General features: G+C 33.5%; 1 protein-coding gene across 1 annotated transcript in view; it reads left to right on the forward strand.

Annotated features, from left to right (window-relative positions):
• LOC114334179 (protein rhomboid-like) overlaps nt 1–20,574 on the forward strand; it is a 451,337-nt gene that overhangs the window by 396,988 nt on the left and 33,775 nt on the right. Inside the window, exon 5 of the mRNA XM_050648374.1 lies at nt 12,510–12,622. Coding sequence (XP_050504331.1) covers nt 12,510–12,622 — 113 coding nt within the window. The remainder of the gene's footprint in view (nt 1–12,509; nt 12,623–20,574) is intronic.

Below are 20,574 nucleotides of genomic sequence, written 5' to 3' on the forward strand. Positions count from 1 at the left end.
GTACATATATGTGTTTGGAATTAAAAACATTTGAAGTGCAAATATTTAAATTTATATTATTCTAAATTCTCGGAGGGGGCCATGGCTCCCATGGCCCCCTCCCTGGATCCGCCCTTGGTGTGAAAAGGACAAGTGCGACAAAACTACGGCACGAGAAATCCCTTGCACGTTCAAAATTCTTATATTATGTAATGTGAAACAGTACTAATTATTGTCAGCAACGTGTTGAGAAATCGCCTTTACACCGCTCCTGAAGCTCGTACGTGTCTTGTTGAAGTAAGAAATATTAGTGTGAGTAGTATTGTCTTATAAATGTATCGCCAACAACTATTGTCTTCTAATGTCTTTTTCACCGAAATAAAATCCACAAACCCAAAGAAAATAAACAAAAAGCCAACACTCTTAATGAAGTCCAAGTAAGTGTCAAGACCACCAACAATAAAAATCGGTCAAATCTTCACCAAAATCCATTCTAAATCAAGCTCTCTATCTTCAGAGATATGTATTTATTTTTGTCGGTTAATACATCAGCGGGAACCACACAGGCCTGTCAATAACAAACCCACCCCCAAACGCTGTCGGTCACCACCTCAATCATTCAGACGCCCGTGATTTTTTTTTCGGAAAAGTGTTTGCCTCTCGTTAACAACTTTCATCAATAATTATTTTGAGATACATTAGCTGCGGGTGGCGGAAATTATAGGATTCTTCGAGTTTGACCGATTCCTTCTTTCGTCAGAAAAGTGCCGACGCTGGTCGCCAAAGTTGATTACCACCTTAGAGCGATAGTCCGAGAGCTCGCTGAATATCTCTATGTACAATTTTTTTACAAATAACTAAGGGAAACAAAATGTTTCTCCAAAGATAATGACATTTCGTTCGTAATTCTCTTGCAACAAAATTTACGGATTGGTTTCTTATGTATAAGAATCTAAGCTTGTTTTTTTTTCAAATTTAATTAATTTGTAAGTATGTACTGTTAAGCTTTCAAAACCTCATATTATTCTCCTAACAAGAAAGTATTCTAATTCTTCTATCCTCGATGACGATGCTATTGTAAACATAATTTCATAGATACCCTAGAGACAGAGGTACTGGTCAAAGGGCAGGAGTATTTATCTATTTAGCAAATGTAATGACTAATACTTTTTCCGTCAGTAATAAAACAATAGACTTAACAGATATAGAAATTATCCACTTCTTATCAATAACTCTTTTACATTTACTATAGTTTGCGTATATCGACTTCCCGATACAGTATTTACTCAGGAGCTTATTGACAACCTTGAGGAATTATCAACCAACGATCAGAAACCGTTGCCAACCATCAGACGCATGCGCAGTTAACAGTTAGCGATGCGCAGTTAGCAGTAGTTAGCGTTCGTAGACTACGAACGCGCATGCGTCTGATGGTTGGCAACCGTTGCTGATCGTTCTACGAACAAACCTATTAATTCCCAAAACTTGTTTAAAAACTTATATTTCTGACCTGTATTTTAGTTTAACACCGCGTTGCAAAAATAATTTCGTAACGTATGCCACTAATGATTTCTTTAATATTAATTCTGTTTTATCCCAGATATACTGACAAACTATTTTTTATTATCATTCAGATCCATCATCAATGTGGGACTCTTTTCTACACACTGCCATTACAACTATTTCTGATCAAACAACCAAACGGCAACTATACAGAAATTGATTAAAACCTTGGATTAACCTCTCAACTACCCGCTTAATTCGACATAAGCAAAAGCTTTGGCGAACATATAAACTCACTGGTACCTTCGAGGATTTTCACTATCATTGCGAGTGATAACAGTAAAAAATTTATCGGTACATTCCCACATGTTTATCTTCTAAAGTCTCCTTACCATTACTTCAAAAAGCCGACGGGTCTTTATGTTCGCCAAAGCTTTTGCTAATGAATCTTCGGAATGTTTATCGTTATTTTTGTCTTAAGTTTTTCCAGATGAGCCTAACGATACCATTCCTCAAATAATGTGTCCACGCCTCCTTACAACTCTTGATAATATCTCTTTCACACCAGATGCAATTAAACATCATATATGGAAACTGCGCAGTAATTCATCACCTGGATTAGACGAACTAACCTACTTTCTTAAACATTGGATATGGCGATTGTTAACACATTCTTTAAAAAGAGAGAAACTCAACTTATTACCTACAAAAGTGGACAACATCAATCCCAAATAGACTACTTCATGATAAGGAAAGAAGACATACGTGAATGCAAGGACTGCAAGGTAATAGTTAGTGAGACAGTAAGCCAACAACATAAGCTGCTTGTTCTGGACATCGAAGTAAAAAGCGAAACTAAACAAAAATATCGGAGAGGACCACAAAAAATCAAGTGGTGGATGCTAAAAGATGAGAAGGAAGGTCTATTCAGGGAAAGAATAGTAGAAAAAATATGTTGGAACATGAAAGGAAGCCCTAACACAATTTGGAGAAAAATGGCCAATATTATTAGAGAGACGGCTATTGAAATACTTGGGAAAACGTCAGGAAAGAAGTTTGAAGATAAAGAGACTTGGTGGTGGTCAAATGAAGTACAAGGAAAAATAAAAGAAAAGAGAAAATTATATAAAAAGTGGCAAGAAACCAGATCGGACATAGATCTTCAAAACTATATGGTCGCCAAAAAGGAAGCGAAAGTAGCAGTAGCAAAAGCTAAAGCAGAAGCGTATTCAAACCTATACGATCAACTTGATACCAGGGAAGGCGAAACGAAGATATATAAAATAGCCAAACAGAGAGCAAAGAAAGCAAAAGATTTTAATCAGATTAGATGTATCCGAGATGAAAATAATAAAATACTAGTTCACGAAAGGGATGTCAAAAAGAGATGGAGAAAGTACTTTGACAGCTTATTAAATGAAGAATTTGACAGACAGCCTGTAGAGTCAACGGAGACAGTAGCAGCAATGGTCACCAAAATAACCAATGAGGAAGTGGCTCAAGCGCTTCAAAAAATAAAGAAAGGAAAAGCGGTAGGACCAGATGATATTCCTGGGGAAGTATGGAGAGCATTGGGAGAGACAGGAACAAGGTGGCTAGCAGGTCTATTTAATAGAATTATGGAAGTTGGACAAATGCCAGACGAATGGAGAAGCAGTATACTGGTACCTGTTTACAAAAACAAGGGAGATATACAACAATGTACAAACTACAGGGCTATAAAACTGCTTAGCCACACCATGAAAATATGGGAAAGAGTAATTGATAGACGGATACGTGAAGAGACCGAAATATCCGAGAATCAATTTGGCTTTATGCAGGGTAGATCAACAACAGATGCAATTTTCACTATAAGGCAGTTGATGGAAAAATACAGGAGTAAAGAAACAAACGCTCATATGGTATTCATTGATCTTGAGAAAGCATATGATAGAGTTCCTCGAGAGATTCTGTGGTGGGCACTCAATAAGAAAGGAGTCCCTGGTGAATATGTAAAGATTGTGAGGGATATGTATGAGGGAGTAACGACTAGTGTTAGGACAGGTGTGGGAGAGACTGATAAATTTCATGTGAAAGTAGGATTGCATCAAGGTTCTGTGCTTAGTCCGTATTTATTCTCATTAGTTTTGGACCAGATAACAGCGAAAATACAGGGTAACATTCCATGGTGCTTAATGTATGCTGATGATGTGTTAGTAGGAAATAGTGAAAGAGACTTAGAACAAAAACTGGAACAGTGGAGACAAGCTCTGGAGGAAAAAGGTTTAAAACTTAGTAGGACAAAAACAGAGTATTTGGAATGTTCATTTAAAGATGGAGCTACTACAAATAAAATGGTATCTTTGGATGGTGAAATGATTGTAAAAAGCAATAGTTTTAAGTACCTAGGATCGGTATTACAGAGTAATGGAGAAATAGATGGAGATGCATGCAGTAGAATTAGGGCTGGATGGATGAAGTGGAAAGAAGCGAGTGGTGTGTTGTGTGACAGAAAAATTCCAATGAAGCTGAAGGGAAAATTCTATAAAACAGCCATAAGACCAGCTATGATGTACGGAACTGAATGTTGGGCAGTGAAAAAGAAAGAGGAACAGCGAATGCATGTGGCGGAAATGAGAATGCTTAGATGGATGAGTGGAGTGACAAAGAAGGATAAAATTAGAAATGAGTATATTAGGGGAAGTCTAGGTGTGGCACCAATTGATGCCAAAATGAGAGAGCATAGGTTAAGATGGTTTGGTCATGTTCAACGTCGAGACGTTAACCACCCAATACGAAGAATAGCTGAAGTGCAGATTCCTGGAAGGAGTAGGAGAGGAAGACCAAAGAAGACCTGGGGGGAGACGATAAGGCAGGACATGTTGGTAAAGGGGATTAACATTGATATGGCCCAAGATAGAATTGTGTGGAGAAATGCAATTAGGGAAGCCGACCCCGCATAGGGATAAGGCAAAGAGAATGATGATGATGAACCTACTTTCTTAAACAACGTACAGAATCTATGGAGTCAGTTTACCCACCCCTGTATCCTTCATAATAAATGCTTGTTTTAATCAGGGTTTCATACCGTAAGGACTGATCTAAGTTACCGAAGAAAGTCTCCTTCTTCTTCGTTAGGTACCGTCTCCTCTAAGGACTGAAATTATACCACTTTCTAAGATTGTTGTGCCAGGAGATGCGTCTTCTTCCAATACTTCGTTTTCCCTGTATTTTCCTGCATTATAGTTTGTAGCAACACATATTTATCCCCTCTCATAACGTGGTCGAGATACTGTAACTTTCTTATCATAATCGTATTCATGATTTCCTTTTCCTTTTTCATCTTTCTAACATTTGTTATTCTCTCTACCCAACTTATTTTTAATATAATTCGGTAACTCCATATCTCGAATGCTTCAAGTCGATCGCTTATTTCTTTCTTTAAGGTCCATGCCTCCACCCCATACAGCAGCACCGAAAACATACCTATATGAACGTAATATTCTTATTTTGAGTTGCAAACTAAGGTTTCTACTGCATAATACTTTTCTCATCTTGTTAAATGTTCTCTAGCTCTAGCTTGTCCGATTCTCATTTTTATTTCTTCTGGAGAAAAGTGGTAGATGCTAAAATATTACGGAACAGCAAGAAGTTTGAACAGAATAAAAAAATTGGGAACAAAAAGCAAGAGATTTTCAAAAAAAATTACACGTTTGGCATAGAATCGTAAAGCATGAGGAAAGTATAATGGGCACGAGACTAAAATCTCTAAAGAGAACAAGGATATGCGAAGATTGTAGCATAGCAACTCACTAAAAAAGCTCTGTTTAAGAGGAAACAGTAGCGATCAACAGGTAGCGAAAACGCGTTCCAAGATTGCGGCTGTAATTTTGAATATTTCGAGATATTTGGCACACGTATTCGTAATATAATAAAGAATGGCGGTACAGAGCCCAATTTGAAAAATATATTAATATGTGGAAATTACTCTGTAATTAAATGCAAACTTACAAAAACGAGCCTATACCGCCATTAAGAAGAACAAAAAATACACTTTCTTCAAATAAACTTTTTTATCCGATGCCTAGATTTTGTGTCATTTTGGAACTACTAATGAAATAAAAAATTTTAGTAGTTCCAAAATGACACAAAATCTAGGCATCGGATAAAAAAGTTTATTTGAAGAAAGTGTATTTTTTTTGTTCTTCTTAATGGCCGTACAGGCGCGTTTTTTTAATATTGTATTTAATTACAGAGTAATTTCCACATATTAATATATTTTTCAAATTAGGCTCTGTACCGCCATTCTTTATTATATTACGAATACGTGTGCCAAATATCTCGAAAAAATATTCAAAATTACAGCCGCAATCTTGGAACGCGTTTTTGCTATCTGTTGATCGCTACTGTTTCCTCTTAAGATCTCATTTTTGTTGTGTTTATGTTTTACTTATGTACATATTGCAGTTATTGTAAAATAAAACTTTGTAAAAAGTACATAAAATATCTTTGAAGGCTAAAATTATGTTTCATAAAATGTTGCTAATCATAGTTCATTGTTTTTGTAGCCTTGACTTGCCAAAAATCTACCCGCTGGATATACCTAATGAATTCCTAATTCATTATTAGATGTCATTGCCTCTTAATTAAAAACAGGAAGTAACTGAATGTTATATATGTAGTTATGAATTACCTTGTTCTGGTATAAATTATATCACTATATAGATAACATATTTATTTCCTTGCTCTTTATGTTTCCAAATAGGTTCATATTAATTTAATGTATTTATTTCCTTTTACCTGCGTTTTCCTTAAGTGATTTCTCAGTAACATTTCTTGGTGTGTAATGCAGTGTTAGTAGGAAATAGTGAAAAGCATTTAGAGCAAACCCTGTAACAGTGGAGATAAAACCTTACAGAAAAAGGTTTAAACCTTCGTGTAAAAAATCGTGTTGAAAAACATGTGGGTTAATAATTGGATTCACATATAATAATTTTGTATCACTAGCATAAATGGAAACGTTATAAAAGAGTAGTGGTCCAAGTACTGATCGTTGTGGGACTCCACTCTTGACTGCTTTATCTAGTGGATATGCTTCCCCAACACCAAACCGGAAGTATCTGTCGGATAGAAAAAATTTGAATCCAAATGTTTAAAATGAAGTAAAAAACAGACGTACTCTCAATCATTTTTTTTTGCTTCATTCAAAATGAACTCTCACATGCAACCCATTCAACATCCAAATGTTTAACTTTCCGCGGATACCAAAGTGATACAATTTAGTAATCGACGTTTGGGAACACGATCTAAAGCTTTGGAGAAGTCTATGTAGACTACACCAACAGGATGTCGATTGTGTAAATATGACGACAAAACGTTTGCACAATGATGTAAGTTTGTGGTAGTTTTCACCATGCTATTGGTGAAGGCTGACATTTTTCTTGAAGGAGAGACTCAGGAATAGCTTCCGAAATAATGGATTCCATGACATTGCTGACCATAAGAACTAGGTTGATTGGACGATAATTATTGCAATCAAGTTTATTTCGTTTCTTAAAGTAGAAGTAACCGAACCAATTTACAGGACGAGGGTAGAGAAGTTATAATACTTGCTTGTGTTTTACATATTATACAGTGCTAATCAAAAGTTCGTTCCCCCCTCGTATCTTTTGAACGGTTATACTTATAATAGTGAAATTTGGAGGGAGGAAATAAACGGACGTAAACTTCTTAACTAGTCATAACAGGTGACGTAATAGTGACAGATGACGTTACAGCGCTACTGTAACAGATAATTTTAAATGGGACCTTATGGCAAGTAATACCTCATTTGAAAGGTATTGAAAATACCTATTTATTCATACTAATTTTGTTTAAGCTCATTTTGATGAATAAATTAAATAAATATAAAATTGTAGTTTCGCATTTAATTAATAAAAATCCAAACGTCCGCCTATGGTTACTTCTCAGAAAAGTTGACTTTGACGTAAAAACAACTAGAGAAACTTCAACTTTTTTGACAAGTAACCATAGGCGGACGTTTGAATTATTATTAATTAAATGCGTAACTATAATTTTAGTAGGTATCTATTTAGTTTCTTCATCAAAATGATCAATAAAAATGATTTATTCATCAAAATAAAATTCGTATGATGTAATAGGTATATTAAAATTGTAGTTTTGCATATATGTAATTAATAAATATTCAAACGTACGCCTCTGGTTATTTGTCAAAAAAATTGACAATTAGAAAATTGAAAAACGTCAACTTTTTGCCAACTAACCAGAGGCGGACCTTTGAATATTCATTAATTAAATGCGAAAGTACAATTTTAGTATTTATTTAATTAAATCATCAATATGGTTTTAAGCTCAAATAAAATTAGTATTATTGAATAGGTATTTTCCATACCTTTCAAACGAGGTATCACTTGCCATAAGGTCTCATTTTAAATTATCTGTCACAGTGGCGCTGTAACGTCATCTGTCACTATTACGTCACCTGTTATGACTAGTTAAGAAACCTCCGTCTGTTTATTTCCTCCTTCCAAATTTCACCATTATAAGTATAACCATATAATCAGTCATCAAAACACTCACACATTCATCAATAACTTAGAATTGTACATTTATGTACACATTAAACAAATTCTGATATCTTAGAAGTACATATTACGTAAAAGGCCTTTTTAATAATTCTAAGTCTATTTTCACATTTGTAATATCCAATGTATTGCTGACTGCATAACTCCTAGTACCTATTTATCGTTTTGTCATATTCATATATTTAATCATCACGTATTTCACAATTTTTATATTTAGGATCGAATATTTGTAACACCAATATATGGACATTTGATAATGTTTTATTTTCAACATCAACATAAACTTTAAATTCGTTGGCTGAAGTAACAAAACAGTTCATAACGTCGCATTGACAGTCTGTCTCTGACATACTTCTAAAGTTCTTTCACCTTTAGTTCAGTTGACACTCAATAGGGCTTTCATTCACAGTCATTTGTTTCGAGCTTCTCTCATGTGTCACATAATATTAATATATCTACGACATACGTTATTGGTATATACAATAATACAAACCAAAGACGTATTACGTAGATATATTAATATTATGTGACACATGACAGAAGCTCAAAACAAATGGCAATCGATGAAAAGCCCTATTCTCAATATGTGAGATTCATTCCTTTCACATCACATCCACGTGGGTTAGAGTCCTGTGTTGCCCTGGGTAATATCCAGGAATATTTGCAACATCCATCGATTTTATTCATAATATGTAGTATCATTTAAGATCTTGCAACTTTTAAAGGGTTTTTACCCATAACCTTTTGGTGGCTCACGCATGCATGCTATTGTAAGTAATAAGTATGGCCTCTGTCAATTCTTAACTAGTGATGTAACGAATATTCGTATTCGCATTCGCGAATATTCGTATGTTTTTGCATATTCGCATTCGCATCCGCATTCGCGAAATTTGTGCGAATGTTTTGCGAATATGAAAACCAGAAAAAAAAATAATTTTAAGATAATATTTTAATAAAATCAAAATCTATTCACTTCTCATCTTTATTTATTAAGAAAAGGTAACTTAACCTCAAACATGCAGCTAATCTCAAATGGAAATATGCAGGACACAACAGCAGACAAAGAGACGGAAGATGGAATGAAGCGATAACTCACTGGAGACATTGGGACTACAAAAGAGGAAGGGGCAGACCACAGACGAGATGGTCGAATGACTTAAAAAGATATGCAGGGACCAGATGGACAGCATTAGCACTGAACCGAGAAGAGTGGAAAAATAAGGGGGAGGCCTACGTTCAACTTTAGACAAATGAAGGGCAATAGATCTTAACCTTGTATAATCACATTATCAGCCTTCACTTTTTTTATTATTTGGTATTATGTAATAAAGCTTAAGATTCAGATTGAGTTACACTAAATATCAATTAACTTTTCATTATAAATTTAGGAAACATTACAAAAATAGAAACAAATTAAAAAAAAACTGAATATTCGTATTCGCATCCGCATTCGCGAATGTCGGTAGCAGATATTCGCATTCGTATTCGCGAATGTTCAAAAAATGACATTCGTTACGTCACTGTTCTTAACCTTAGTCAACTTTTACAACATTGTCTTTTATTAATTAGGTTATATTGTCCTTTTCATGATCATTTTTCAGTGCGTAACAAATGATAGGAAAAAGGGTAAGTCCGTGATAATACACATATATAGTATTTTTACTACAAAAACGTTATTACGTAGGTCAAAATTTTTGACGTAAGAGAACTGTCAAAACATTAGAATGTGACTTTTCATTATTGCCGTATTTATAATAAACATAGCAATAATGAAAAGTCACATTCTAATGTTTTGACAGTTCTCTTACGTCAAAAATTTTGACCTACGTAATAACGTTTTTGTAGTAAAAATACTATATGACATTTATTTTAACATGACATTTTAGTTAAATCTGACAGTTGTCACATTTTATTTTCAATTTGGAATAAAAACAAATTAAATGTGTTTCTTGCATTTATAAAATGGTATTTTCTTTGATTTGTATAGTCTTATAAATTATACAGATTATATTTGTAATATTATTATCTAATTAAAAAAAAATTATTTTTTTATTATGGCTCCATCTATCGACAACTAGAATAACTAGAACAAATGTTATAAAAATGTCACCGACGAAATGTAATCACCGACGTGCCTTTTTTTCTGTCACATACAATTTAATGCTTTAGAAAGAAATCGAAAAACTGTGACGCACTGAAAGATGATCATGAGAAAAAGAATACCTATCATTTTAGGGCTTAACACTGATGATAATAATAATAATAATAATAATGTTTATTTACTTCTCCTTATGCTCTCATATATAACAATATTATAATAGAATAATTCAATACTATAACATAATTACAAATTAATTTTAAGTTAAATATTTTCACATAAAAATAAATAGTAAATAAACTAAAAGAAGAATTTCCCTGAAGAACCAGAGGTTGTGCTCAGGGATTACATTATTCAAATATTAAACATTAACAATACAAAACGCATAACAAATATTAAAAATTAACAATACATAACGCATAACAAATATATTATGTTAGTAGTTATATTATAAATTTAATTAAAGATCGCATTCAAAAATTCAGTTCCAGTGTTCTTAATAAATTTTTTTAAAAATGATGGATTACTTGTTAATCCGAAAACGTTTTGTTTTGTGATGTAACCCTTATTGGGGTCTTTTAAATATACCTTTTACAAAGGATCCTGTAATTTTTTTATAAGTATAACCGTTAAAAAAATAGGAGGGGGGAACGGACTTTTGACTAGCACTGTATAATGTTTATGTATTTTAATTTAGAAACTGGCAAATTAAAGAACTTTTGAAGATATACCTACAACTTTTATTTGAACAATTTTTCTTTAAAATGTTTACGAAACTTTTTATTTTAGGAAAAAAATGATTTTTTTACTTACGATTGTTCTAAAAAGAACAAAGCAAAATCAGCTGTACGTCTTCATAAATTTGTTGTCACAATGATAAATTTCTATTTTACTTTATTTTGTCTTCTTACCTAGTGAGATATGATAGCTCTCGAACTATAAACAGCGAGAGAGATAGTACTCGGCGAGCGGTCTGGAGGGTCTCGAAGGCGAAGAGAAGAAGCAGCAGCAGCAGCTAACTACTTGGCGGCCCATCAGGTCCACTGAAAGGCCCACCACTTGGCTCATAATTTATTTCGATTAGATCGGAATGCGGCATGATTAAGATGCACGCCTTCTTCTTCTTCCTAACCTAACTAAATTAAATCCCCACAGATTTAAAGTTATAGGTACGATCGGCCGACAGACGACTAATTAAATATGGACCGAGCGACGACGCGACGCCTTGCGATCCTCGCATTCCCCACTCTTCTTCTTTTTTTTCTTTTCGACGGTTACATGGGCATCTTTACAAATTGCATCTCGGTGATAAGTAATTACATACTTATTTTCTTTGCTTGTCGAACTGTATTTTTTAATAGATTTTGATGTACGACAAAATATAACAGTTTACTCTCCAAATATAAGCAAACTGAAAGATTTTTATAATACTCTCCAAAATGAGAAGTATACAGACAAATGATAATACCATAGAAATTCGTACAACAAAACGGGGACTCTTCTTTCTAAAATCTGACAAGACTTGTTAGTCTCTGGCACTGGGGCGTCATGCCTTTGTACCATCCCTTGTTTTTTCCTTATACCCTAAAAAGGTGCGTTCACTACGGAGACCAAAGGATGGTATCTTAGCCTAGACTCTAGCTAGACCATGGTATCGTACTCTTCATATTCGTGAATTCTCGCATTTAAAATAATGTATTTATTTTACCTGGCGATCGAAACTATTTATTATCGATCGCTATGTAAAATAAATGCATTATTTTAAATGTGAGAATTCACGAATATGAACAGCACGATACCATGCTCTAGGCTAGGATACCATCCTTTGGTCTCCGTAGTGAACGCATCCTGAAGTTGTGCTCTACATATAGTATGTCATATCAACTAAAAGCAAAATTGAAAATGTAAACGAAAAATGTCAAAAATATATTACTAGCGTGCCCCATATAAAAATCATAAGACTCCCCTAAAAAAATATTTCGCCACTGAAGCCTTCCATCTATCAAAAGTTCCAACAACAAAATTATTTTAAAATTTTATTAACAAAGAAGACGTATAGACGCATATTAATTTAGACTTAGACATTTCATTTTCACTTCACTACTATATTTTATTAATTGCAGTACCTACTTATTAATAGTACTTACTCTCTATTTTTCGCGTGAAATATAATTAAATACCAATTTATCCCAAATTTAGTAGTACGAACATAATTAGCTTTTAAGCACCCCACCAAATAGTACCAAAATAGTATTTTCTTCGTTTTACGACTTTAAATATTCAATAGAATGACTTATAGTTGTTATTCAAATGAGACGTAATATTGATGTTAATATTTGTTGCAGATGACCGGAAAGCGCTCGAGAAGCTTTAAATGTGCCGTTCATCATCGAGATCGCGAAGTTTCGTCAGAAAACGACTTCCATCTGCTACTAGTGGAGCCGCCATTGTTCCGCAGGTAATTAAACATATTTGTACGACACTGTTTATCGTCAATTTTTATTAGAATCGATATATTTTATATCAATAACAACGAAAATACGCTATAGTGCCCTTTTGGCAATGTCATTGTGTTTGTTTTTTGTCTCTACGTATTTGATATCACCTACCCTTTCATTTAACGCCTCAAACATAGCAATCGGCCCAATAATATCGAAGATGCCATATAGTGCCCGTTTGTCAATGCCTCCATCTTTGTTTTTGTCTCAACATATTTATTATCCCCTCCCCTTTGATTTGACGTCTCGTTATTCCGAATTGTACGAGTTTTCGACCAATTTGCTATTTTGGACCATGGCATTTTTCAATGCAGGGAAAGATTCTAGGAAGACACAACATAGGTAGGAGAAAAATGTCCTGGCTGAGAGATCTCAGAGAATGGCTTGGATGCAGCTCAACTGAACTCTTTCGGGCTTTAGTGTCAAAAGTAAGAATACCAATGATGATTGCCAACCTTCGTCGCGGAGATGGCTCGTAAAGAAGATTTTTCAATGTAAATCTCCGTAAGGTTTGCGCCCGATGTGATAATATTTTATCTTCTACATCAGTAGTTTTCAATGTTTTTGAGTCATGTACCACCAAACTATTTTAAAATTATTCTTGGTACCACCTAACTGAAATACCTATGGAGCTTAGTAATCTTATTGCAAATATGCTGGATTTTGGCTGTGTTTTTGTGTTTTGTGTACCACCCCAAATAATGATATGTACCACCAGTGGTACATGTACCACAGATTGAGAAACCCTGTTCTACATACATAGGTACCAGAAAATTGGCCATATTATTAAAACATGTTTTTTTCCAAATTGTTTGAAGAGATAAGTTGTTAGTTATGATTTACTAACAGAATTACTAAATGACTAAATTACTAAATAACTCATAATTTCTTAAACAGAATAATGTAACAAATGAAACCCAAGTGAAGAACTGTCGGTAGAAGATCATTTTGGTTGGCGACCCTTCCCAGGAGCCGTCAAATAAGAGAACTAGAGGCATACCGCATACCTCAAACCAGATGGACTGATAACATCAAGCGAACGGCTGGTTACGAATGGATGCAAAAAACAACGAACAGAAACGGATGGACACATCTAAGGACGATGGATGGAATAACTGTTGATGATTATATCGTTTTTTCTTGTTCAGCCTGGTTGCACCCATTTCTGTATAAGGGCTCCCACTCTTCTCTGTTTTGTGCTGTGTGATGTCAAGTTATCCCACTTTTGCTTTGATGTCATCTAGCCACCTTTTTTGTGGGCCTCCTCTACTACGACTGTATTCTCGTATGTAAATGTAAAATGTTTCTCGCCTATCTTTTGTTGTCCTGTCCTACCACATGTTCCACCCAGTTACAGTTCAAGTTGATTCTCAGTTAGAGTTGACTCCAACTAGTTGGAGTCAATTCCAACTAAAACGAGCAGTAAAAGTTGATTTTAAAAATTTAAATCAACTTTTACTAGTTGGAGTTGACTCTTCCTGGATCGATTCAGTAAATGTTGATTATACGAGAATCTCAAGTGCATTTTTGATATGTGTGCGTTTCTTTGTTTTGACCGTTTCAACTACTTATTAGTATAGTCTGTAACGTCGCCCCCGTTAGGTAAATTATTCTGATTCGATTTTTTGCACAAACTTACTCAAAGAAATACATCCGTATAACAATCCTTATAACAAATACCCAGGGTGTCACGCGGTACCGCGGTCGAAAAATTGTTTAACCAATTTTTGTTAACCAAATTCACAAAAATAATTTTTATCTAGTACTCTATCTCATATTATGTAAAGCAGCGGTTCTCAATCTGTGGTACATCTACCACCGGTGGTACATATCATTATTTGCGGTGGTACACAAAACACACAAAAACTTAAAATAGTAGTACATAGTAAGTCTTGATTATACAATCTAAAAATATAGAAATATAATAAAAGAAACTTTAGATGGTACATGACTCAAAAAGATTGAGAACCGCTGATGTAAAGGTTTTATTGTGTGAAAATTGTAAATATAGATATAAGATATATAGATTTAGCAGTACATGAAGGGTTTAAAGTGTGTCTGAAGTAACAATCTATTTTGTATGAATATAATTGCGAAACACTACAGAATTTTACTTTTTGACATAAATTTTATTAATAATAAGATAAATTTTGTTCAATATTTTTAATAATTAAAGTAAATAAATTTTAATTTCACTGAAATAAATAATCGATTGCTGCCATTGACCACTTACATTCAATCTCGGTTAATTTGATTAATAATCGCGGCAGGTAAAGTAACATTCTTCTTTCAATACAACAAAGTGTTACTTTACTGCCGAAAATGAGGGCAAATGAGTACAATAATGAATGATTTTAGTGAAGTCAGAAACTAAAAAAAATCAAAGATTAAAGCTACCTCTATAAGATCCTGAAGAAATTTTTGTCATTATTTCATTAATAAGATATTATGTTTAATTATCAACAATAAGCGCTAAGCGTGTATTGAGTCGGCCGTCAATGTGAGTGCGAGTGAGATTCACCATTGGACGGCCGGAATGGTGCATCTCTTTAGCACTCACCATTGACGGCCGCCTAATACGCACTTAGCGCTCATTGTTAATAATTATAGATAAAGCTTAGTAATAAAATAGTGACAAAAAATTTCTGCTGGATCTTGTAGATGGGGCTATAAACTTTGATTTGGTCACTTTCTGACTTTCATAATAATGGATTTTAACCGAGTTATTAAGCCTTGAAAATGGCTATTTTCGTATTTTTCAAATTTTAAATCGCGTATAACTCGACAACAATCAATTTTAGAAATGCCTGAAATAGATGAAAAATCACAAAATGCCTTTTTTTGCTCAGAAAAACCCAAATAAACTAAAAAATTACTCGAAGTGAAAAAATTATTTTTGTGAATTTGTCTAAAAAAATTGTTTAAACAATTTATCGATCAAGGTACTGCCTGGCACCCAGTAGATTTGTTATAAGGACCTCTTTTTTAGTAAGTTTGTGCAAAAAATTCGAATCGGAGTAATTTACCTAACGGGGGCGACGATACAGCCTAGACTAATTTGAACATATTCAGTAACATTTAATTTCTAGAATCGGCTGTTTGTGTGAATCAGAATCAACTTTTACTAAATGGCATTGGGAAGAGTATACTTTTCCTAGTTGGAGTCTACTTTTACTAGTAAATGTTGAATATAAATCTTCATTTTATATTTATAATCAACTTTTACTGAAACCAGCCGTTAGAGTTGACTCCAACTAGTTGGAGTCAACTCCAACTGGATAATCAACTTGAACTGTAACATATACATAATATGTTACAGTTCAAGTTGATTCTCAGTTAGAGTCGACTTTTCCTAGTTCGAGGTTCGAGTCAACTCCAACTGAAACGAGGAGTAAAAGTTGATTTGAAAAATTTAAATCAACTTTTACTAGTTGAAGTTGACTCTTCCTAACTCTTGTTAGTTAAAGTAGATTATACAATTTATACGAGTATAATCTCACGTGCATTTTTGATGAGTGTGCGTCTCTTTGTTTTGACCGTTATTATTAACTACGTTAACTACTTATTAGTCCAGGCTGTAACGTCGCCCCCGTTAGGTAAATTATTCTGATTCGATTTTTTTGCACAAACTTACTCAAACAAATACATCCTTATAACAAATACACAGTCTCAGGCGGTACCGCGGTCGAAAAATTGTTTAACCAATTTTTGTTAACCAAATTCACAAAAATAATTCTTATCTACTCTACCTCACATTAATAAGTTTTTATTGTGTGAAAATTGTAAATATAGATAGCAGTACATGAAGGGTTTAAAGTGTACCTGAAGTAATAATGTATTTTAAATGGGATTTATTTTTCGCACTGTTTTTTAGCACACTTTCATATAATCAAATATCCTTAACTTTCGCCTTGTCATGGTGATGACATGTGAGCAATAAATTACAAAAAAAGTTTTGACAGTTGTGTGGTTTGACAGAAGTTTGAATTTTTAAATGTCAAAGTTCTAAAAAATTGTAAAATAGGAATCTATTCCAGTGACGAAGAGTTGCAGTTCTTTTATTTGTTTTTTGGTAGATAAAATATTGTATGAAACTGTGCGTGAAGTACTTTTTGCGCACTTAGGCGATGTATAGCACTCGGCCCGCTCGTGCTCTAAACATCACGTGCGTGCGAAAAAGCATACTTCACGAACTGTTTTATAAATAACTAAGTATTTCACTCCGGACAAATTATTTTAGATTATTTTGGTCATTCGGAGCAAAAAAGGTCTCTTGTGATTTTTCTCTAAAATTGATAATTTTCGAGTTATACGCGATTTAAAATTTGAAAAATGCGAAATGACCATTTTTAAGTCTTAATAACTCGATTAAAAACTATTATTATGAAAGTCAGAAAGTCACCTAATCAAAGTTTAAAGTCCCCCCCCCCCCCTACAAGATCCTGAAGAAATTTTTGTCATTATTTTATTACTAAGCTGTTATTTTTAATTATCAACAATGAGCGCTAAAAGCGTATTGAGGCGGCCGTCAATGTGAGTGCGAGTACGATCCTCCATTCCGACCGTCCAATGGTGCATCTCAGTCGCACTCACATTGACAGTCGCCTCAATATGCTCCGAGCCGTCCGAGCGCTCATTGTTAATAATTAAAAATAACAGCTTAGTAATACAATAATGACAAATATTTCTTCAGTACCTTGTAGGGGGGTCGTTAAAGTTTGATTTGGTGACTTTATGACTTTCATATAATAATTTTTAACTGAGTTATTAAGCCTTGAAAATGGTAATTTTTCGCATTTTTCAAATTTTAAATCGCGTATAACTCGAGAACAATAAATTTTACAGAAAAATCACAAAAGACCTCTTTTGCTCCGAATGACCCAAATTAATGATGTAAAAAAAATGTCCGAATTGCATTTTTTTTGTGAACTTGTTTAAAAAAATTGTTTAAACAATTTTTCGATTACGGTACCACCTGACACCCTGTGGATTCGTTATAAGGACCTCTTTTTGAGTAAGTTTGTGCAAAAAAATCGAACTGGAATAATTTACCTAACGGGGGCGACGATACAGCCTGGACTATAAATAGCACGATTTGAACATGATGTAACATTTAATTTCTAGAATCGGTTGTTTGTGTGAATCAGCTTTTACTAAATGGCATTGGGAAGAGTATACTTTAACTAGTTGGGAGTCTACTTTTACTAGTAAATGTTGAATAAAAATCTTCATTTTATATTTATAATCAACTTTTACTAAAACCAGCCGTTTGAGTCGACTCGAACTAGGAAAAGTCAACTCCAACTGGATAATCAACTTGAACTGTAACATATATACTTTTCGACACTTTTGATTTCAATTTTAAATCCGATTTTAAAAATCTGCCATCGATTTTAATTCGCGGTATCTCCTAATTAACTTGTTGAATAAATTTTCATCCGATGCTCTTATAGGACATAAGCAATTCAAGAACAAGAAGACAAAGATCACATCTTGCAACAAAGAAAATCATACAATGGAAGCCGACAGGATACAGGAAGAAGACAGAAAGAAAGACCAAGAACAAGATGGTAGGATGACGTGAAAGACGATCTGAAAACTACTATGTATTAACAGATTTGATCTTCGATAAGTCAGATCTTCGGGAGAGATACAGCAGGCAGCAGGAGCAGATACATGAGGGTTACGAAATAACTCATATTTATGAAAATAATTGTTTTCACATTTTTGCTGGCCTAAATATAAGAATTTTCTTTTTAAATATAGCTTATGTTTCCAATGACTGTCACTTCTTAAAAAACTGTCTGAAACCAAAAAGAAGTAAATTTTCAGAATTTTACAATTTATTGTTGCAGAGTATGTAATAACTTTTCGCGTACAGTAAGTTATTCCTAAACAAGTATAATCTCGCAAAACTATATCAGTTTTTACGTCAGACAAAACGGATCTAGATTATTAATACAGTTTCTAAAACTCGTAAATTGTGTCAATATTGACCAATCTTTATTAGTCATATACATATCTTTTACGTTGAATAGTTGATCGGTGATTTATATCTACATTTAAATAAGTATGATAAATTTTTTTGTCATCGGTCCATTTTTAAAGGAGATGAAAGGCCTTAATACACTAAAGGATCAAAAAATCCATTTGAAATTTGGAACGAAAATTTTCCTGTTACGAACCAGGATCAACTTAGGTATATTATTAAGAGTTAGGACTAAGCAATTGGACTTAACGGCCTACACACGTAAGGATTTATCGTACTGCTTATTGAACCTTAGGTCGTATCAAAAATCGTACTGCTTGCAGTACTGCAATATTGTCTACACACAATGCAAGAATGCAATGTATCGTGCTGCAGCAGGTCGAATTGAAATCGCATAAGAAAAGCTCCAGCCTTTATAGTTGCGATTTTATTGATTGAAGAAGATGATGGAAACCAGCCAAAAAGAAAAAATGGTGTGTGTAAACAGTGGTTGTTGGACAGAAACAAATATTCCTACATGAGGCTGTTGAAAGAACTTGAAGAAAAAGAGCCCTTCGACTCGATTCACGATTAAATAACAATATTATTATGCCTTTTAATGAACAACAAAAGTAGAAGACTTAAAAAAATCGTAACTCCAGTATTCGCTACCCCACACACGTTCCAACTTGCGTTCCAGCAGTATGTAGTTCAAACACAAAAGCTGATAGGATATTTTATAGATAGACCAGGGCGCATCTGTAAAAATATTAGTACATTTGGATGTTGAGAGGTGACTCATTTTTTCCATAAATTGCTTGAAAATAATTCATATAATAATATTTGAGTTATCCTCCCACTCAAAAAGGTCCGGAACATTGTTTAAATAATCAAAATGTCAAAAAATGAAGGAAAAATTCGATTTTTTCTTGTTTATTTGATTATAACTTTAAAAGTATTCATTTTCGAGAAAAGTTGCACCGACATAAAAGTTGCGTAATTAAATTTCCTACCTTACAGGATTAACTGAAAATTTTAAAAATTGTCACCCTTGTTGCAAAATAGCAATAATTTCGAAAAAACCATAACAAAAACAAGTATTCGCATTTTACGTTTTTCAACCATTTATGCTACACTTAGGACCTTTATATTTCACCCAGAAAAACTTTATGATATGATAAAACAATACTGTAAATTTCATTAAGATCGGATTAATAGATTTTGCAAAATAAATTTTGCAATCCAGCTTTCGCAAAAAATATTCATTTTTTCAAAATGTTGCAGCACTGAAAAGAAAGCAGACAGCAAGTTGATTTTTTTTTAATTATAAAAGAATACTGTACCTTTCATTCGCAATTTGCAAAATTAAAATCGGTTAACTACCACGGCGTCAGGAATTTTTTTAAATAAACGTCAATTTTTGGTGCTACGCGCAGGACAGCGGATACGTTCGCTCTGATTGGGCATTCCAATGACTTTTGATAATGATTAATAAATTTTAATATTTAGTACATTTCGAAATAAATAAATAAATTTGTTTATTGCAAAATAAAAACACTTACTCTGTCCTTTGAAATAACACTTTTTTTAGCAAAAACTTGTTCATATATTTTAACTTAGAAAATAAAAGTGTATTATTTTTAAACATATGCAATTGTTTAACAATTTTTCACAAACAATAATCAAATTAGTTTGATTTTTGTGGAATTAAAATATGAACATACAACAAAATATAGAGTAAGAAAATAATATATTAGATAAAGATTGGAAGAAATTTTGGTGGAAATCAACTTGTGTGAATCGAACACCGCTGTCCTGCGCGTAGCACCAAAAATTAATGTTTATTTAAAAAAATTCCTGACGCCGTGGTAGTTAACCGATTTTGATTTTGCAAATTGCAAATGAAAGGTACAGTATTCTTCTATTTGTAAAAAGAAATGAACT

This window comes from Diabrotica virgifera, chromosome 4 (genome assembly GCF_917563875.1).
Source record: "Diabrotica virgifera virgifera chromosome 4, PGI_DIABVI_V3a".
NCBI lineage: Eukaryota > Metazoa > Arthropoda > Insecta > Coleoptera > Chrysomelidae > Diabrotica > Diabrotica virgifera.